Source organism: Oncorhynchus nerka, linkage group LG8 (assembly GCF_034236695.1).
Source record: "Oncorhynchus nerka isolate Pitt River linkage group LG8, Oner_Uvic_2.0, whole genome shotgun sequence".
NCBI classification, from domain to species: Eukaryota; Metazoa; Chordata; class Actinopteri; order Salmoniformes; family Salmonidae; genus Oncorhynchus; species Oncorhynchus nerka.
In genome coordinates, this window is record NC_088403.1 from 32,566,207 (window position 1) to 32,588,980 (window position 22,774).

A 22,774-nucleotide genomic window follows, 5' to 3' on the forward strand; every position below is an offset into this window, starting at 1 on the left:
GACATCCTCCTCCCTCATGTGGTTCCCTTCCTGCAGGCTCATCCTGACATGACCCTCCAGCATGACAATGCCACCAGCCATACTGCTCATTCTGTCCGTGATTTCCTGCAAGACAGGAATGTCAGTGTTCTGCCATGGCCAGCGAAGAGCCCGGATCTCAATCCCATTGAGCACGTCTGGGACCTGTTGGATCAGAGGGTGGGCTAGGCCCATTCCCCCCAAGAACTGTCCGGGAACTTGCAGACGTCTTGGTGGAAGAGTAGGGTAACATCTCACAGCAAGAACTGGCAAATCTGGTGCAGTCCATGAGGAGATGCACTGCAGTACTTAATGCAGCTGGTGGCCACACCCGATACGGACTAACTTTTGATTTTGACCCCTCCTTTGTTCAGGGACACATTATTCAATTTCTGTTAGTCACATGTCTGTGGAACTTGTTCAGTTTATGTCTCAGTTGTTGAATCTTTTTGTTCGTACAAATACTTACACATGTTAAGTTTGCTGAAAATATACACAGTTGACAAAGAGGACGTTTCTTTTTTTGCTGGCTGAGTTTGTTGATTTTGCAAGCGATACCAAGGAAAAAACGTATATGAATCACTTTGTTTTGTGAAGCTAATGAAATGGATGGCATTTCTCACTTGCTTAAAAAATAGTTTCATTTCTTCGATTAAAACAGAGAATAACTTGTAAATGTAACACAACAGTAAAACGATTTTAATATGGGATAACATGTTGGTATATGGAGACAATTTTTCCAAACAAAAAAAATGTATTTCGCAACAAAAACAACTAATAGTGAGCAATACTGGAATATTGCAACACTTTCTTACTCAAAGCAGATTTTTGTACTCGCAATGAGAAAATCTCTACAGTGGTCTGAAAGGCACTTATTCAGTCAGTACAGTACAGGGGGATATACAGTACTGGGGCCCTATAGGAGATAAGTACTTAGGGGATGGGGGCTGGAGGAAGTTTGGTCAATTACCCACTCCAAGTGCTGACCCGGTCTACCCAACCCAACCCCGGGGCTGGGACAGTCAATACAAAGAGTCTGAGTGAGAAGAGGAATGATGAATTTGCTCAGACTTTTCCGTTTCAGTATCCTTATTACAAAACAGAAAATCATGACCCTGTGTAATATTCACAAACCCTTCACATCTAAGAGGAATGAAAAACAGATCACCATTGATATCAAATATTCAATAACAAAAATAACTCAATATAGCTTCTCTACCACTAATTCAATGCTAATTTTGTTTTACAAAACACATACAACTCAATCTGTAATACGCCTAACTGCTAAGGTGAAACAAAATGGATATGAATGCAACGATGGTACTCTTGCCATATACAGGGAAAAAACAGCATAGCAAGCAATTACATCAAAAATACATTCACAGTAGAAGACCACTGTAATCTGAAGCTTTTACAGCTACGCATGCAGGCATTCATTCACAACTGTGAAATTCTCCAAAAGTCAGCAAATACTATTTCTATGCTGGTGTAGTAGCTATTCTACTACAAACGTGCTCAGGTGCTTTTTATCTAATGTTTGCCAGCTCAGTGGTGCTTTGGAGGAGTATTTTGGTGACATCATGCAGAGTGCTTCAGTATGTCAAAGGAAAATGATAGCGTGCGTGACAGTGTTTTTTTTCTGGTTTCTTGGTACAATCTGTAAACGTTCTGACAGCTGTAGTCATAACCCCGATCAATCATCCTTTTTGTCTCCACACTCTTGAAGATTCTGGAAAAAATAATATATACAGTGTATATGTGAAGTGGTAGAGTTAAATTTACAGTAGTAGTACTAAAGTCAGAGCTGAAATATTCTACATTTGAGCAGGGTAGTAATATACAGTATCTAAGTGCTGACAGCTTTGAACAAGGCAGGGTGAGCAGTAATATCAAATCAAACATGTACAGTGCCTTCAGAAATTATTCATCCCTCTTGATTTATTCTACATGTTGTGTCACAGGCTGAATTCAAAATGGATTAAATAAAAAAAATGTCTCACACGATTCCGACAAAGTGAAAACGTGTTTTTAGATTTTTTTTTGCACAATTTGTTAAATTAAATACAGAAATATCTCATTTTCATGAGTACTCACACCCCTGAGTCAATACTATGGGTGAATCTAAGAGCTTTCCACACCTGGATAGAGAAGTATTTGCCCATTATGCTTTTCAAAACTCTTAAAGCTCTGTCAAATTTGTTGTTGATCATTGCTAGACAATTTTCAGGTCTTGCCATAGATTTTCAAGTAGATTTAAGTCAAAACTGTAACTCGGCCACTTAGGAACATTCACTATCGTTTTGGTAAACAACTCCAGTGAAGATGTGGCCTTTTGTTTTAGGTTATTGTCCTGCTGAAAGGTATCTGGTGGAAAGGAGACTGAACTAGGTTTTCGTGTAATATTTTGCCAGTGCTTAGCTCCATCCCATTTATTTTTTATGATGAAAAACTCCAGTCTTTAAAAATTACTAGCATACCCATAACATGATGCAGCCACCACAATGCCCGAAAATATGGAGAGTGGTACTCAGTCATGTGGGGGCTGCACGGTAGCCTAGTGGTTAGAGTGTTGGACTAGTAACCGAAAGGTTGCAAGTTCAAATCGCCGAGCTGACCAGGTACAAATCTGTCGTTCTGAACAGGCAGTTAACCCACTGTTCCTAGGCCGTTATTGAAAATAAGAATTTTTTCTTAACTGACTTGCCTAGTTAAATAAAAGGTAAAAATAAAAATGTGTTGCATTGGATTTTCCCCAAACATAACACTTTGCATTCAGGACAAAAATATATTTGCTTTGCCACATTTTTTTGCAGTATTACTTTGCCTTATTGCAAACAGGATGCATGTTTTGGGATATTTAAAAAAAAATCTGTTCATGCTTCCATCTTTTCACTATGTCAATTAGGTTAATATTGTGGAGTAACTAGAATGTTCATGATCCATCCTCAGTTATCCTGTCACAGCCATTAAACTCAAACTGTTTTAAAGTCACTATTGGCCTCATGGCGGTCCCAGAGCAATTTCCTCACTCTCTGGCAACGGAGCTAGGAAGGACGCCTGAACCTTTGTAGTGACAGTGTATTGATACACCATCCAAAGTGTAATTAATAACTTCACCATGCTCAAAGGGATATTCAATGTCTGCTTTTTTTAATTGTAATTTTACCTATCTACCAATAGGTGCCCTTCTTTGCAAGGCATTGGAAAACCGTCCTGGTTTTTGTGGTTGAATCTGTGTTAGAAATTCACTGCTCAACTAAGCGACCTTACAAATAATTGTATGTGTGCGGTACAGAGGAGGTAGTCCTTCAAAAATCATGTTAAACACTTATTGCAGAGTCCATGCAACTTATTATGCGATTTGTTAAGCAAATGTTCATCCCTGAACTTATTAGGGGTTGAATATTTATTGACTCAAGACATTTCAGCTTTTTATTTTTTATTAATTTGTACAAATTTCAAAAAACATGTTTCCACTTTGACATTATGGGGTATTGTGTGTAGGCCATTGGCGAAATGTAACACAACAACATTTGGAAAAAGTCTAGTGGTGTGAATACTTTCTGAAGGCACTGTAGGCTAATTGTAGATACTGTATGTGAGCTGGTCTGGGGTTACCTGGTGTTCTTTCAGCAGTCGGTCGTATTCTTTGGTCAGTCCATCGGATTGTTTCTTCATAGCTTCCATCTCGGATTCGGACTTTATCAAGGCTAGGTAAAACATTAACCCCAAAGCATTCCCATTATCATCCAATTCCCATGCATATCATCCAATCTCTCTAAAAGGTGACATGCTATGGGTCAAAGTGCACATTCGTGAACAGTAATTGAAGCCCATGTTTGTTTTACTGTCATTATGGTCTGATTTCATTTGGTTGGTTATTGTATTTGTACATTTTCAATGGATTTCAGTATTATTGGATTCTTTGATTCTATTATTCAGTCTGCCACAAAAGTATTGTCTGTGTATCTTCCTCACCTTCCCCTGAGCCCTTCAGTTCTCCTCTCAGTTTCTCCATCTCTTTTTTCAGCAGCTCGTTTCCCTCTGCTGTGGCCTTGTTCCCCTTCCCATCCATCAGAGTCTGAAACAAACACGTTAACCATTAATCACACCTCTCAACCTTATGTAATACCAACATTATTTTAGTTACTTTTAGTGTGGATGAAGACCCATATCTCTGAGTAGGAGTTCTGATATAACATCCATTTCGCCTTACATCTAAATGAATACGTTTCCGTGGACAAGGGGAGCCTTATCCTAGATCAGCGCTCCTCTTCTTTTTGAGACCCTTTTAAATATGGGCTCAGGTGCAGAAAGGGCAGTGATACTGGGTATGACTTCACCTGTTTCAGTAGCTCATTGTCCTCCATGTATTTCTTGGCAGTTTGGTTATCACTCTCTGCCTTGGTCTGCAGAGAGGCCGTGGTGCTAGACGCCATCGCCAGCTGGTTGATCAGAGTGATCACCCGCCTCAGCACGCTGTAGGGAAACAACAGACATAGATTGTGTTCAATACCGATTAAAAAAATAAATTCAACAGAGCTGCCACCTGAACTTGTCCATCTGAACATTTTTTTTTATTTCCGTTTCTTAAACATCTTGCTACGATGTGCCCTCCTGAATACGACCAGGGTGTTATGGTCATTGTAATGAATAAAGAAATCTCTAAGATTATGACAATCCATGCACTGGCTGGTTTTCACTGGTATCCATCCCAATGTGAAGACGACACAGTGAAGATTCAGTATGTCAATGGGTGAGTGATGGACAGACAGATCCAGGACTTACAGCCAGAGAAAGAGGGAAAAGCCAGAGATGTAGAGGTTCCTCTGGGCTCTGAACAGCTTCATGTGGAGGTTGTCAAACATGTTGGGATGCAGATTAGCATCCTTGCTGTTTCCTGCCCCCGAATACTTCCTCACCTCACGCACAGCATCTATAGGAGGACCGGAGGGTGTGGTACGACATGATTAAACATGGTAAGACATGGAGATTGCAAAAGCATTGTATGAGATTGTCATTATTGTGAGTGATTATTATCTGTGAGTAAATTAAACCATGACACTTTCTGGCATCAGTTTACCGAGGAAGAGGACTATAAGGATTATGATCATGGCGAGGAAGAATTTATTCCAAAACCTGGCCATTTTGTTCCATATTCTCAGCTGGAAGATACTCTGCCATCTGCAAAAGAGCACAAAAACATAATGCTGAGACTCTGTAGAAAAGGCCCATGGAGTTGGTGGAATACTCCTTTAATTCATTGCCATTTACTCAGCTGGGCCAGGGGCGCTTTAATTAGGTCAGGTGGAAATGTCCGACAAATCTCAACTCCATAAAAGGAGGAAATTGCCATCGCCTGATCTCGCTGCTTTCTCTTAACTCCATCTCATCCAGAAGTTCTGTGCGTCCATGAATCCACAGACTACTCAGTAAATATACCACTTTATGGTTAAAGGAATTCCTGCCTCAGTCTCATACATTCCTCTGTCACCTGACACGTGACCACCTGTTCACCTTCACTGTCAGTCATCCTACCTGTCCAGCTACCCACACAGATTCCAATAATTCCAAGAACACTGCAAAAGCAAATCAATGTCTAATAAAAAATCTCTGGATGCAGTTTAGGGCTGTCCCCGACAAAAATAAAAACAACTTGTCGACCGAAAGTCCTCTGTTCTTTCTACCAATCAATTGGTAGAAATGTTAAAACCTGTATTTTCCATTCATAGACACACCCTATGTGTTTTAATAAAATAATCTAGATGCGTGTCTGACACTTCAAGCAAACTATTTAATTAAATAAGACACAAATGACTCAAGAGGGAGCCAGAGATCAAGATAACAAAAATGTATTAATGTGACCCGACCATCCTCCTCCTGCTGGCTTTCTACTTTCCTGAAGTTGCCGGTAATATGCTACACGAGTGGAATGCCAATTTCTTACAATTTTACTGATCTGTGTGCCGGTTATGGTTTTCATCCACACATTTTAGTTGAGCGGTTTTATTTAATTTATAATAATGTTTTCGTATCGCAATCATTGACATGTGGTGAATCAAAATTCTATCAAAATCTAAACGAAAATGATAGAAACCTAAAAAAGTAACTTTATTGCCATTGCCAACTTTGTAAAATTAGCCTACATAAAGCCAACAAATAAAACATGGCCGCCTGTAGGTAGAAAATATCCTGACAAAAATAAATATCCTATATATCACATTGGCTACGCATGGCCTGTCTGCAACGAACTTGAAACATTGTATCAACTATCAACTTGGGTTCAACCAGAAGTTCTCACACTAGCAAACTAAAATATTCTTAGAGTTCACCACGCCAGTGAGCTCGTGACAGACATCTGTAGACTATTTGCGCTTGGGATAAGAGCTCACCAGGTAGGCCTATTTTATGACGTTTCCACTCGATCAAAGCATGACATTTTCCCTTCACGCTGCGTTGTTATCAAAAGGGAGAGAGCTGGAAAGATTTTTCAAATACATTGTGGAACCATTAACAATCTCAATGGATGTAAAACAGACTTTGTGTTTGAGGCGAAGAAAACATTACTTTGAGAAGCTCCACAGTTCATTAGTGGTGGTGTGTTAAGCCATTCACAAATACTATCAGATCCCCAAATGGGCATACATTTGCGAGCAGGCCAGGTAACCTTTAGGCCTACTTCTATGTGTAATCAGGTGCACGTCCTCCTTACTAGGGCTGTGGCGGTCATGGAATATTCAAGCAAATAACCGGTGATTGCCAAGCAAATAACTGTCGGTCTCACGGTAATTGGCCGTTAATAAACAAACACATTTAGCATCTCCTGGCTTCCACACACAGCCTACAAGCCACTGATGCAGAATTTTGGAACATCTACATTTTTTAAAATGATAATAAATCCATGTAATATAGCCTCCAATAAATCCATTATTTATTTTAGACAGATCTAGAGAAAGATGATATGAAGAAAATGCAGTCTTCCAGAAGAAAAGAATAGCATACTTGTCCTTATGTTAGGTCCTGATCTGGCTATGCCATTTGTCTGTGGGCTACAGTAGTTCATTTAGCAGACAAGATTTGCTAAGAACTCTCTGGCATTGGCTCCCGAGTGGTGCAGCGGTCTAAGGCACTGCATTGCAGTGTTAGGAGCATCACTACAGACCCAGGTTCAATCCCAGGCTTTATAACAACCGGCCGTGACCGGGAGTCCCATAGGGCGGCGCACAATTTGTCTACCGTTGTACGGGTTTGGGTAGTTTTTTTTTTATGGTGGAAATTATCTATCCCAAACTTGAAACTCAAGCGCTGCTTATGTATGGCAGTTAGGCTCTACACCCCTTGTGAAGCAGATTAATGTGCTTGATTTAAAATTATTTGGCCCCTTTAGTTGTGATACAAACCTTATCAAAACATGTAGTGCTATGGCCAAGGCTACATGAGGTTTGTCTCTATGATAAAAAATAAATAAAAAAGGTATTTTCTTTCTTGCCTTAACCTGTTGGGCATCATTCACAAGTGATAATATATCATTCACAGGTGATAAGCAGCTAAAATTGTAGTATTTTTAATTTAGTCTTGTCTTTACATATACAGAATAATGTGTGCAATTTGTTTTCATTTAGAGTGAAACATTATTATGCACCTGTTTTGAAACAGTTAGCAAGTTTGTTAGACTACGAATGACCATCAGCAGCATCAGAGCTTGGAGTAGCCTAATTACTGTGACTAAATGGTTAAGTGGAATTTGACTGCCTTCATGACTCGTGACCGTCCTTACTCAACATTGACAGTAGCACTCCAAACAAAAGACAACGTCTTAAATTGACAAAAACAAATGAGTTATCACAATAGTAGCATAGGTTGTGCGCTCTGTAAACGTGTCCACTTTGACAGTGAGAACGTTAAAACTAGAATAATACGATTGAATGAATTAACAGAAATTACCATAACCAAACAAACATTATAGATTAGAAATGATAGGAATTAACGGTAAATGTTCTACACTACCATTCAAAAGTTTGGGGTCACTTCGAAATGTCCTTGTTTTTTTAAAGGACATTTTTTATCCATTAAAATATCATCAAATTGATCAGAAATACAGTGTAGACATTGTTAATGCTGTAAATTACAATTGTGGCAGGTTTTTCATGGAATTTCTATAGAGGCCCATTATCAGCAACCATCACTGTGTTCCAATGGCACGTTGTGTTAGCTAATCCAAGTTTATCATTTTAAAATATAATTGATTATTAGAAAACCCTTTTGCAATTATGTTAGCACTGCTAAAAACTGTGTTCTAATTAAAGAAGCAATAAAACTGGCCTTCTTTAGACTAGTTGAGTATCTGGAGCATCAGCATTTGTGAGTTCGATTACTGGCTCAAAATGGCCAGAAACAAAGACCTTCCTCCAGAAACTCGTCAGTCTATTCTTGTTCTGAGAAATAAAAGGTATTTTCCAAGCGGGAAATTGCCATGAAATTGAAGATCTCGTACAACGCTGTGTACTACTCCCTTCAAAGAACAACGCAAACTGGCCCTAACCAGAATAGAAAGAGTGGGAGGCCCCGGTGCACAACTGAGCAAGAGAATAAGTACATTAGGGTGTCTAGTCTGTTTGCAACTGCTAAAAAATCTAAAACTTGGTTGACCAAACAATCAACCAGTCAACTAATTGAGGTCAGCCCTAATGCAGCTAGTCATGACGTTGTCTCAATTGTAACATGATTCCTGTTGTAGCTTGTAGGGAGCCAAGCCCCTTTTACTACTTTGTCCATGGCTATACTCTCTCTCCATGTTATTGAGTCCTACTAAGCATGGACCACAACGTCTTTTGGACGACTTTTTTTGGTCCTGTCTGGATCGGCAGTCTTTATTTGGTGCAGTCCGGACTGGCCTTGATTTCAACGTACAGGACGTCGATTTTCTGTCAAAATATGAACCAATCATAGACATCTTTGTTTAGTTCAGATTTGGCCTGGTCTAGGGGTCGACCGATTTATGATTTTTCAACGCCGATACCGATTATTGGTTGCCAAAAAAGCCGATACCAATTACGTCAGACAATTTTTATATATCTATTTGCAATAATGACAATTACAACAATACTGAATGAACACTAATTTTAACTTAATATAATACATACATAAAATCAATTTAGTCTCCAATAAATAATGAAACATGTTCAATTTGGTTTAAATAATGCAAAAAAAAAGCTAACGTTTAAGTTCCTTACAGAACATGAGCACATATGAAAGCTGGTGGTTCCTTTTATCATGAGTCTTCAATATTCCCAGTTAAGAAGTTTTAGGTTGTAGTTATTATAGAACTATTTCTCTCTATACCATTTGTATTTAATTTACCTTTGACTATTGGATGTTCTTATAGTCACTTTAGTATTGCCAGCCTAATCTCAGGGGTTGATAGGCTTGAAGTCATAAACAGCGCTGTGCTTCAAGCATTGTGAGGAGCTGCTGGCAAACAGAGGAAAGTGCTGTTTGAATGAATGCTTACGAGTCTGCTGCTGCCTACCACCGCTCAGTCAGACTGCTCTATCAAATATCATGGACTTAATTATAATAAAAATACGAGCCTTAGGTCATTAGTATGGTTAAATCTGGAAAAAACTATCATTTCGAAAACAAAACATTTTCTTTCAGTGAAATACGGAACCGTTCCATATTTTATCAGTGGCCCTAAGTCCCTAAGTCTTGTTAATATTGCCTGCTAACATGAATTTCTTTTAACTAAATATGCAGGTTTTAAAAAATATACTTGTGTATTGATTTTAAGAAAGGCATTGACGTTTATGGTTAGGTACACATTGGTGCAACGACAGTGCTTTTTTTCCCCGAATGCGCTTGTTAAATCACCCGTGTGGCGAAGTAGGCTGTGATTCGATGATAAATTAACAGGCACCGCATTCATTATATGCAACACAGGACAAGCTAGTTAAACTAGTAATATCATCAACCATGTGTAGTTAACTAGTGATTATGTTAAGATTGTTTTTTATAAGATACGTTTAATGCTAGCTAGCAACTTACCTTAGCTCCTTGCTGCACTCGCGTAACAGGTGGTCAGCCTGCCACGCAGTCTCCTTGTGGAGTGCAATATCATCGGCCATAATCGGCATCCAAAAAATGCAGATTACCGATTGTTAGAATAACTTGAAATCGGCCCTAATTGATTTTGTATATGCCGATTAATCGGTCGGCCTCTAGTCTGTCCTGATCGGCCTGGATTTGGCCCCAACATAGAGGTCTTTAATTGTTTCAGATCATGTTCAAATCTGAACCAAACATTTGAACAGCACAGTAGAGCAGGCTTTCCCACAGTTTTCCCCTCAGGCCCCCCGTCACACCCATCTTGTTGTCAGAGAAAATTTTGCAGGTTTAAAAACGTATTTCCTGAGTTCTACACATTTTGTCATGGGGTGCAGAGAACAATTCTGCAGGTTTAAAGACACTTTTCCTGCAATTCTATACATTTTTGCCGTATCTAATATGGATTCATGTGATTTGACTGACTCAAACATTTGTTTCACCTAATGTCCATTGCTCGTGTTTCTTGGCTCAAGCAAGTCTCTTCCACTTATTGGTGTCCTTTAGTAGTGGTTTATTTGCAGCATTTCGACCATGAAGGCCTGATTCACACAGTCTCCTCTGAACAGTCGATGTTGAGATGTGTCTGCATCAAAGCTGGGACTGAGAGACTGAAAAACAGCTCATCTCAAGGTCATCAGACTGCTAAACAGCAATCACTAACTCAGAGGCTGCTGCCTACATTGAGACCCAATCACTGGCCACTTTAATAAATGGATCACTAATCACTTTATACAATGCACTCTAAATAATGCCACTTTAATTATGTTTACATATCTTACTCATATCACATGTATATACAGTATTTTATACCCTCTATGGCACCTTGCCTATGCCGCTCGGCCATCCATATAATTACATGTACATATTCTCATTCACCCCTTTAGATTTTTGCGACTGCACTTGAAGAAACGTTCAAAGTTCTTGAAATTTTCCACATTGACTGACCTTCATGTCTTAAAGTAATGATGGACTGTCGTTTCGATTTGCTTATTTGAGCTGTTCTTGCCATAATATGGACTTGGTCTTTCATCAAATCTTCTGTATACCACCCATATCTTTTCAAAACACAACTGATTGCCTCAAACGCATTAAGGAAAGAAATTCCACAAATGTACTTTTAACACGGCACATCTGTTAATTGAATGCATTCCAGGTGACTACCTCATGAAGCTGATTGCAAGAATGCCAAGAGTGTGCAAAGCTGTCAAAGGCAAAGTGTGGCTACTTTGAAGAACCTCAAATATGAAATACATTATGATTTGTTTAACACTTTTTGGGTACTACATTTAGGTCATTCAGCAGATGCTCTTATCCAGAGCAACTTACAGTCAGTGCATTCAACTAAGGTAGATAAACAACATATCACATTCACAGCAAGAAACAAATATTTCAGTAACCGTTACTGAGAATGTTATTGTAGTTGAAGTGGTCTGTTAGTTTATTCTGTGAGTTGGACTAAATTGAAAATCACCGCTACCAGTTTTAAAGCTTATGAAGAAGCTAACAGTGCATGTGACAGATGGGAGCGATAATAAACATTGTAATATAATGCTACTTACTTTTTGTATATATAGTGTACATTCTAAATTATGTGGTCACCAGTTCAAATGAGTGGATTCAGCTATTTCAGCCACGCCCATTGGTGACAGGTGTATAAAATCGAGCACACAGCCATGCAATCGCCGTAGACAAACACTGGCAGTCGAATAGCTTTAAAGAACAGCTCAGTGACTTTCAAGGTGGCACCGTCAAAGGATGCCACCTTTGTCAAATTTCCTCCATGCTAGAGCTGCCCCGGAAACTGTAAGTGCTGTTATTGTGAAGAGGAAATGTCTAGGAGAAACAACAACTCAGCCGTGAAGTAGTAGGCCACGCAAGCTCACAGAACGGGACTGCTGAAGCGCGTAGTGTACAGAAATTGTCTGTCCTCGATTGCAACACTCACTACCGAGTTACAAACTGCCTCTGGAAGCAACGTCAGCACAAGAACTGTTCGTCATGAGCTTCAATGAAATGGGTTTCCATTGCCGAGCAGCCACTCACAAGCCCAAGATCACCATGCACAATGCCAAGTGTCGGCTGCAGTGGTGTAAAGCTCACCGCCATTGGACTCTGGAGCAGTGGAAGCGTGTGCTCTGGAGTGATGAATCACGCTTCACCATTTGGCAGTCCGACAGACGAATCTGAGTTTGGCGGATGCCAGAAGAACGCTACCTGGCCCAATGCATATTGCCAACTGTAAAGATTGGTGGAGGAGGAATAATGGTCTGGGGCTCTTTTTCATGGTTCTGGCTAGGCCTCTTAGTTCCAGTCAAGTTCAATCTTAACGCTACAGCATACAATGACAATCTGTGCTTCCAACTTTGTGGCAACAGTTTGGGGAAGGCCCTTTCCTGTTTCAGCATGACAATGCCCCAATGCACAAAGCGAGGTATAAACATAAATTGTTTGTCGCGATTGGTGTGGAAGAACTTGACTGGCCTGCACAGAGCCCTGACCTCAACCCCATCAAACACATTTGGGATGAACAGGTGTAAACTTGCAGGCTTGTTTTCGAGTTGCTGTGCGTTTTGTTGCCAACCTATTTTGCTACCTGACAACTTTACGGTTTTCACTTTTTAATTACCGTTCATATATTTATTTATTTATTTTATTTTTTTCCCTCAACTTTTTCACTCCGGACGCTTTATCTGGACACGATTCGTCAGGACCTCCAACAGCCGAAGCTAAGTAGTAACATTAACATGATGCCTTCTAATTGCAGTCGCTGTACCCGCCTTATGGCGAGGATAGCTGTGCTACAAGCCCAGCTTCAGACGCAATCGTTAGGCAAGGGTAATTTCAGTGTAGGAAAGGATGAAACAGCGTCTGTGCCACCAGTATGTACAGATAGTAGTATAAATCCCCTGGCACAGTCCCCGCAGCCGGACAACTTTCTCACGGTTTCTGGAAGGAAATGCTGTAGGAACGCTCAACCGGTGTCGCTCATTCAGCCGACAGAAACTTTCAACCGGTTTTCCCCATTAAGCAGCGGGTCGGAGTCAGAGGCCGAGTCTTCTCTGGTCTCTACTCCTCCCGTTACGGGGTCTGAGACGCCGAAGCTTCCCACCATTAGCTCTGACAAATTGAAAACTCTAGTCATTGGCGACTCCATTACCCGCAGTATTAGACTTAAAACGAATCATCCAGCGATCATACACTGTTTACCAGGGGGCAGGGCTACCGACGTTAAGGCTAATCTGAAGATGGTGCTGGCTAAAGCTAAAACCTGCGAGTGTAGAGAGTATAGAGATATTGTTATCCACGTCGGCACCAACGATGTTAGGATGAAACAGTCAGAGATCACCAAGCGCAACATAGCTTCTGCGTGCATATCAGCTAGAAAGATGTGTCGGCATCGAGTAATTGTCTCTGGCCCCTCCCAGTTAGGGGAGTGATGAGCTCTACAGCAGAGTCTCACAACTCAATCGCTGGTTGAAAACTGTTTTCTGCCCCTCCCAAAAGATAGAATTTGTAGATAATTGGCCCTCTTTCTGGGACTCACCCACAAACAGGACCAAGCCTGACCTGCCGAGGAGTGACGGACTCCATCCTAGCTGGAGGGGTGCTCTCATCTTATCTACCAATATAGACAGGGCTCTAACTCCTCTAGCTCCACAATGAAATAGGGTGCAGGCCAGGCAGCAGGCTGTTAGCCAGCCTGCCAGCATAGTGGAGTCTGCCACTAGCACAGTCAGTGTAGTCAGCTCAGCTATCACCATTGAGACCGTGTCTGTGCCTCGACCTAGGTTGGGCAAAACTAAACATGGCGGTGTTCGCCTTAGCAATCTCACTAGGATAAAGACCACCTCCATTCCTGTCATTACTGAAAGAGATCATGATAACTCACATCTCAAAATAGGGCTACTTAATGTTAGATCCCTTACTTCAAAGGCAATTATAGTCAATGAACTAATCACTGATCATAATCTTGATGTGATTGGCCTAACTGAAACATGGCTTAAGCCTGATGAATGTACTGTTTTAAATGAGGCCTCACCTCCTGGCTACACTAGTGACCATATCCCCCGTGCATCCCGCAAAGGCGGAGGTGTTGCTAACATTTACAATAGCTAATTTCAATTTACAAAAAAAAAAAAAAATGACGTTTTCGTCTTTTGAGCTTCTAGTCATGAAATCTATGCAGCCTACTCAGTCACTTTTTATAGCTACTGTTTACAGGCCTCCTGGGCCATATACAGCGTTTCTCACTGAGTTCCCTGAATTCCTATCGGACCTTGTAGTCAAAGCAGATAATATTCTAATCTTTGGTGACTTTAATATGGATATTAACTTTAATATGGATATTAATATTCACATGGAAAAGTCCACAGACCCACTCCAAAAGGCTTTCGGAGCCATCATCGACTCAGTGGGTTTTGTCCAACATGTCTCTGGACCCACTCACCGTCACAGTCATACGCTGGACCTAGTTTTGTCCCATGGAATAAATGTTGTGGATCTTAATGTTTTTCCTCATAATCCTGGACTATCGGACCACCATTTTATTACGTTTGCAATTGCAACAAATAATCTGCTCAGACCCCAACCAAGGAACATCAAAAGTCGTGCTATAAATTCACAGACAACACAAAGATTCCTTGATGTCCTTCCAGATTCCCTCTGTCTACCCAAGGACGCCATAGGACAAAAATCTGTTAACCACCTAACTGAGGATCTCAATTTAACCTTGCGCAATACCCTAGATGCAGTTGCACCCCTAAAAACTAAAAACATTTCTCATAAGAAACTAGCTCCCTGGTACACAGAAAATACCCGAGCTCTGAAGCAAGCTTCCAGAAAATTGGAACATAAATGGCGCCACACCAAACTGGAAGTCTTCCGACTAGCTTGGAAAGACGGTACTGTACAGTACCCAAGAGCCCTTACTGCTGCTCGATCATCCTATTTTTCTAACTTAATTGAGGAACTAAAACTAACTAAAAAGCAGCATTCCCCAAGAGAGGATGACTTTCACTTTAGCAGTGATAAATTCATGAACCTCTTTGAGGAAAAGATTATGATCATTAGAAAGCAAATTACGGACTCCTCTTTAAACCTGCGTATTCCTCCAAACCTCAGTTGTCCTGAGTCTGCACAACTCTGCCAGGACCTAGGATCAAGAGAGACGCTCAAGTGTTTTAGTACTATATCTCTTGACACAATGATGAAAATAATCATGGCCTCTAAACCGTCAAGCTGCATACTGGACCCTATTCCAACTAAACTACTGAAAGAGCTGCTTCCTGTGCTTGGCCCTCCTATGTTGAACATAATAAACGGCTCTCTATCCACCGGATGTGTACCAAACTCACTAAAAGTGGCAGTAATAAAGCCTCTCTTGAAAAAGCCAAACCTTGACCCAGAAAATATAAAAAACTATCTGCCTATATCAAATCTTCCATTCCTCTCAAAAATTTTAGAGAAGGCTGTTGCGCAGCAACTCACTGCCTTCCTGAAGACAAACAATGTATACGAAATGCTTCAGTCTGGTTTTAGACCCCATCATAGCACTGAGACGGCACTTGTGAAGGTGGTAAATGACATCTTAATGGCATCGGACCGAGGCTCTGCATCTGTCCTCGTGCTCCTAGACCTTAGTGCTGCTTTTGATACCATCGATCACCACATTCTTTTGGAGAGATTGGAAACCCAAATTGGTCTACACGGACATGTTCTGGCCTGGTTTAGATCTTATCTGTCGGAAAGATATCAGTTTGTCTCTGTGAATGGTTTGTCCTCTGACAAATCAACTGTAAATTTCGGTGTTCCTCAAGGTTCCGTTTTAGGACCACTATTGTTTTCACTATATATTTTACCTCTTGGGGATGTTATTCGAAAACATAATGTTAACTTTCACTGCTATGCGGATGACACACAGCTGTACATTTCAATGAAACAAGCCCCAAAATTGCCCTCGCTAGAAGCATGTGTTTCAGACATAAGGAAGTGGATGGCTGCAAACGTTCTACTATTAAACTCGGACAAAACAGAGATGCTTGTTCTAGGTCCCAAGAAACAAAGAGATCTTCTGTTGAATCTGACAATTAATCTTAATGGTTGTACAGTCGTCTCAAATAAAACTGAAGGACCTCGGCGTTACTCTGGACCCTGATCTCTCTTTTGAAGAACATATCAAGACCATTTCAAGGACAGCTTTTTTCCATCTACGTAACATTGCAAAAATCAGAAACTTTCTGTCCAAAAATGATGCAGAAAAATTAATCCATGCTTTTGTCACTTCTAGGTTAGACTACTGCAATGCTCTACTTTCCGGCTACCCAGATAAAGCACTAAATAAACTTCAGTTAGTGCTAAATACGGCTGCTACAATCCTGACTAGAACCAAAAAAAATGATCATATTACTCCAGTGCTAGCCTCTCTACACTGGCTTCCTGTCAAAGCAAGGGCTGATTTCAAGGTTTTACTGCTAACCTACAAAGCATTACATGGGCTTGCTCCTACCCATCTCTCTGATTTGGTCCTGCCTTACATACCTACACGTACGCCACGGTCACAAGACGCAGGCCTCCTAATTGTCCCTAGAATTTCTAAGCAAACAGCTGGAGGCAGGGCTTTCTCCTATAGAGCTCCATTTTTATGGAACAGTCTGCCTACCCATGTCAGAGACGCAAACTCGGTCTCAACCTCTAAGTCTTTACTGAAGACTCATCTCTTCAGTGGGTCATATGATTGAGTGTAGTCTGGCCCAGGAGTGGGAAGGTGAACGGAAAGGCTCTGGAGCAACGAACCGCCCTTGCTGTCTCTGCCTGGCCGGTTCCCCTCTTTCCACTGGGATTCTCTGCCTCTAACCCTATTACAGGGGCTGAGTCACTGGCTTACTGGGGCTCTCTCATGCCGTCCCTGGCGGGGGTGCGTCACCTGAGTGGGTTGATTCTCTGTTGTGGTCATCCTGTCTTTGTTGACGCCCCCCCTTTGGGTTGTGCCGTGGCGGAGATCTTTGTGGGCTATACTCAGCCTTGTCTCAGGATGGTAAGTTGGTGGTTGAAGATATCCCTCTAGTGGTGTGGGGGCTGTGCTTTGGCAAAGTGGGTGGGGTTATATCCTTCCTGTTTGGCCCTGTCCGGGGGTGTCCTCGGATGGGGCCACAGTGTCTCCTGACCCCTCCTGTCTCAGCCTCCAGTATTTATGCTGCAGTAGTTTGTGTCGGGGGGCTAGGGTCCGTTTGTTATATCTGGAGTACTTCTCCTGTCCTATGTGAATCTAAGTGTGCGTTCTCTAATTCTCTCCTTCTCTCTTTCATTCTCTCTCTCGGAGGACCTGAGCCCTAGGACCATGCCCCAGGACTACCTGATGTGATGACTCCTTGCTGTCCCCAGTCCACCTGGCCATGCTGCTGCTCCAGTTTCAACTGTTCTGCCTTACTATTATTCGACCATGCTGGTCATTTATGAACATTTGAACATCCTGGCCATGTTCTGTTATAATCTCCACCCGGCACAGCCAGAAGAGGACTGGCCACCCCACATAGCCTGGTTCCTCTCTAGGTTTCTTCCTAGGTTTTGGCCTTTCTAGGGAGTTTTTCCTAGCCACCATGCTTTTACACCTGCATTGCTTGCTGTTTGGGGTTTTAGGCTGGGTTTCTGTATAGCACTTTGAGATATCAGCTGATGTACGAAGGGCTATATAAATAAATGTGATTTGATTTGTGTAGGTAGACCTTACCGTGAAAAGCTTACATACGAGCCCTTAAACAACAATGCAGAGTTTTAAAATGTAAGGCATTTGCTAAATAAACTAAATGAAAAAAAGTAACAAAATCACAATAACGAGGCTATATACAAGGGGTACCGGTACTGAGTGAATGTGCAGGGGTACGGATTAGTCGAAGTAATATGTACATGTAGGTAGGGGTAAAGTGACTATGCATAGATAATAAACAGAGAGTAGCAGCAGCGTATGTGAAGAGTGTGAAGGAATGTGAATGTGTGTGTGATGTAATATGCATGTGTGTGTTTTGTCTGTGTGTCCCTGTTGGAGTGTCAGTGTAGCATGTGTGAGTGTGTGGTTAGAGTCCAGTGAGTGTACATTGAGCCTGTGCAAGAGAGTCATAGCAAAAAGCACAAATAAGAATAAAATAAGGGGGTCAGTGCAAATAGTCCAGTTGGCATTTGATTAACTGTTCAGCAGTCTTGTGGCTTCGGGGTAGAAGCTGTTAAGGAGCCTTTTGGTCCTGGACTTGACGTACCACTTGCCGTGCGGTAGCATAGAGAACAGTCTGACTTGGGTGGCTGGAGTCTAACAATTTTTAGGGCCTTCCTCCGACACCACCTGGTATATAGGTCCTGGGTGGCAGAAAGCTTGGCCCCAGTGTAGAGCTGTGTGCTTTTGTAGCACCTTGCGGTCGGATGCAGAGCTGTTGCCATACCAAGCGGTGATGCAACAAGTCAGGATGCTCGCAATGGTGCAGCTGTAGAACTTTTTGAGGATCTGAGAGACCCATGCCAAATCTTTTCAGCCTCCTGAGGGGGGAGAGGTGTTGTTGTACCTTCTTCACGACTGTGTTGGTGTGTTCGGACCATGATAGGTTCTTAAGTGTTGTAGACACCAAGGAACTTGAAATTCTCGACCCGTACCACTACAGCGTTGTCAATTTGAATGGGGGTGTGCTTGGCCCTCATTATCCTGTAGTCCACGATCATCTCCTTTGTCTTGCTCACCTTGAGGAAGAGGTTGTTGTCCTGGCATCACACTGCCAGGTCTCTGACCTCCTCCCTATAGGTGGTCTCATTGTCGTTGTTGATCAGGCCTACCACCGTCGTGCCGTCTGCAAACTCGGTGTCGGAGTCATGGCCACGCAGTTGTAGGTTAATAGGGAGTATAGGAGGGGAATAAGCCCCTCAGGAGTGTGTGCCTCTGTGTTGAGGGGCAGCCCGTCAAGAAGTCCAGGATGCAGTTGCAGAGGGAGGTGTTCAGTCCCAGGGTCCTTAGCTTAGTGATGAGCTTGAGGGGCACTATGGTGTTGAATGCTAAGCCGTATTCAAAATTGCGCCGGAGCAGAAGGCAGACGTTTTACGTGCCCCCAACCGATTGTGTTTTTTTGTTTATCTGCGTTGTTTGTAACTTTTTTACTCATTTTGTACATAATGTTGCCGCTACCGGGTTGGATGTGCGTTGTGTCAAGAAGGTGTACGGTGTACTGGCAGCTAGGTTGGGTTGTGTTTAACCGTCACCTCTCCCAAGTCCGTATGGGAGTTGCAGCGATGAGACAAGACTACCTACTACCAATTGGATACCACGAAATTGGGGAGAAAAAAAGGGGTAAACAAATAAAATACATTCACAAGGCCGCAGGGCCAGACGGATTACCAGGACGTGTACGGCGAGAATGCGCTGACCAACTAGCAAGTGTCTTCACTGATATTTAGAACATCTCCCTGTCCGAGTCTGTAATACCAATATATTTTAAGCAGACCACCATAGTGCCTGTGCCCAAGAACACTAAGGTAACCTATAGGGAGGTGGTCAGAGACCTGGCCGTGTGGTGCCAGGACAACAACCTCTCCCTCAACGTGATCAAGATGAGTGAGCACGCCCCATTCTCATCGACGGGGCTGCAGTGAAGCAGGTTGAAGTTTCTTGGTGTCCACATCGCCAACAAACTAACATGGTCCAAGCACTCCATGAGAGTCGTGAAGCAGGCAAGACAAAACCTATTCCCCCTCAGGAGACTGAAAAGATTTGGCATGGGTCCTCAGATCCTCAAAAGGTTCTACAGCTGCGCCATCGAGAGCATCCTGGTTATATCACTGCCTGGTATGGCAACTGCTCGGGATCCAACCGCAAGACACTACAGGGGTTAGTGCGATCGGCCCAGTACATCCAGGACCTTTATACCAGGCGGTGTCAGAGGAAGGCCCTAAAAATTATCAAAGACTCCAGCTACCCTAGTCATAGACTGTCCTCTCTGCTACCACACGGCAAGCAGTACCGGAGCGCTAAGTCTAGGTCCAAGAGGCTTCTAAACAGCTTCTACCCCCAAGCCATAAGACTCCTGAACATCTAGTCAAATGGCTAGCCAGACTACTTGCATTGCCCCCCCCTCCACACCACTGCCACTCTCTGTTGTCATCTATGCATAGTCACTTTAATTAACTCTACCTACATGTACAAACTACCTCAACTAAAAGATGTCCCTGCACATTGACTCTGTACCGGCACCCCCCTGTATATATAGTTGTTTTTTACTGCTGCTCTTTAATTACTTTTTTTTTATTGAATTTTTAAAAACTTCTCTTATTCTTATCCATATTTTTTAAAACTGAACTGTTGGTCAGGGGCACGTAAATAAGCATTTCACTGTAAGGTTTACACCTGTTGTATTCGGTGCATGTGACTAATACAATTGGATTTGAACAGCATTCTCACCTAAGTGTTCCAGGTGGGAAAGGGCAGTGTGGAGTTCAATAGAGATTGCATCACCTGTGGATATGTTGGGGCAGCATGCAAATTAGAGTGGGTCCAAGGTTTCTGGGATGATGGTGTTGATGTGAGCGTTGACCAGCTTTTTAAAGATTTTCATGGTGATGGATTCTGGCTTCTAACTCCTTAACTTGGGATAGGGTTAATTATCAGGTATCCTATTGAAATATTGAGTGCTTAGGTTTAGAGGGTCTACACCAGAAGTTAATGCTTATCTGTAGGAGGAAGGTGTATGGTGTGTGCAATTAAGCTTGGACTGTGCTGAGTGCAGGGAAAACGATCACATGTGGCAACATTAATAAGAGGAGCGAGCCATGGATTAGTGGTGAAGGGGGTCAGGTCATGTTAAGGGAAGAGGAACCATTTATTGCCCATATCACTTTGTATCTTTATTGCTAGGCAGGAAACTATGTTTTGCGAGAAGGAGGAGACTCCACCCAAACTGTGGTACAAATACCACCACTATTGTAAACATGTTTTTGTCAATTCAGCTGTTCGATCCTTTGGCAAGAATAAACTTGGTTTAAGCTTTCACAATGTCCGTCTGGCTCTTACTCTAATAACTAGAACCTAACATTGGCTACAGATGTGAGTGCTACTGTGGCGGAAGTCATTTAGGCAGGTTACCTTGGCGTTCATGGGCACAGGGACTATGGTGGTCTGCTTGAAACATGTGGGTATGGTTGAAAATGTCAGTTTGACACTTGCCAGCTGGTCGACGCATGCTCCGAGTATGCGTCCTGGTAATCCGAACGTGACCAAAAAACATTTTTAACATCTGCAAATTACGTATTTTCAACTTTCATTCAGAACTGAAAATCAACCCGACTTCAATGTCTGGAAAATACGTATTTTAGACAAAATGTCAACATAATTTATCTTACTGGGTTGTTGCAGTATCAGGATTGGTTAGGGCTCATTCCTACCTGGTGGCTGAGACGAAGGGTAGACAGAGGATGAGGAGTACACCTATTTCCACATAGAGGAAGAGGGCAACTGCAGTCCATTGCAACGTCATCTCTAACAATACAGTCTGTAAAATATGAAACATTTTAAGCAAAGAAGGTTATTTTCACAGTCTGGCAGTAACGTTAGGTCGTTTTGCCAGAATGGAAAAGGACTGGTGTAATTGTTGATGTCAACAAGAGAAAGATTCAACTTGCTACGTAGCTAGCTAGTTTCCTCTGGACATATTTCAGCTAACTGTGAAACCACCAATGCAAATGTATTAAGAACAACAATGTAGTTCCTGTTTCAGTGATAAGCCTCTTATCCTAGCAAGATACGTAACGTTACTATGTTCACATGCTTGGCTAATAACACCCAGCAGTACTAAGTGTATGCTGTTTCATTCAGTGTGTAACATGTCCTTATATCATAGAAATAGTAGCTACGCCTAATAGAAATAGTAGCTAGCTAAGTTTAACGGTATTGCTAAAGACTTTGCCTCATGCGGTGAGATCAGCCAGGTAGCTGGCAATATTTTACACGTTACTAGCTAACGTTAGCATTTTTGTGAAATACATAGTAACTACACATACGAGGAGCCAAGTTGAGCCTCTTAATAAGTATGCAAAGTATGTAACTTACTTTACGGCACCCGAACAAAGAAACTGGAGGATGAAAGGCAAACTTAAATTTGGAGACAGTTGTTTTACGCTTCTTTTTTTGCTGTCACTTTTTTGGGTCCCATTTGAATGACGTTATTACAGAAGGTTTTTATCTGTTCGCTTACTGGCTTATTCTCTACTGAGGAGAACCAATAAGGTTCTGCCATATGTTGTAAATCCCATACTGTACACATCATGGACAGTTCAAATATGATGAAATTAGGTGTAATGTGTTTGGTTTTCTTTGTACCTTCTAGTCGTGTCTGACTGGACATGTTGAAGTGAATCTGATGTGACCATTTTTTTTTGCAGGTAAAGGGACACATTATGTGCATGCACACTGCACACCTGGACTATCAGAATAAAAATGTTTTAAAAAAAAGGTAATATAGTAAATAAAATATTTTATTCCATAGAAAATAAAATTTATAACATACACATTCAAATATACCTAGCCTGTGTTTATGATAGGCCTTCTGTCTGGGGAGCCATATGTGTTGTGGAGGTAGTCTATGACTGCAGCGCTGATTTGCAGGGAGTTGATCACCTTCCTCTCGGG

At 41.9% G+C, this 22,774-nt stretch overlaps 1 protein-coding gene across 1 annotated transcript; it reads right to left on the minus strand.

The window, feature by feature from the left end:
• Positions 1 to 694: 694 nt before the first annotated feature.
• On the minus strand, positions 695 to 22,324 carry LOC115133147 (B-cell receptor-associated protein 29). Its single transcript, XM_029666085.2, has 8 exons — positions 22,196 to 22,324; positions 21,532 to 21,638; positions 5,102 to 5,202; positions 4,807 to 4,954; positions 4,362 to 4,497; positions 3,997 to 4,099; positions 3,637 to 3,728; positions 695 to 1,747 (listed from the first exon to the last, which is right to left on the minus strand). Exons 2-8 carry the CDS (start codon positions 21,621 to 21,623, stop codon positions 1,712 to 1,714), a joined length of 708 nt encoding a protein of 235 aa, XP_029521945.1. The 5' UTR covers positions 21,624 to 21,638; positions 22,196 to 22,324; the 3' UTR covers positions 695 to 1,711.
• Positions 22,325 to 22,774: the final 450 nt, after the last annotated feature.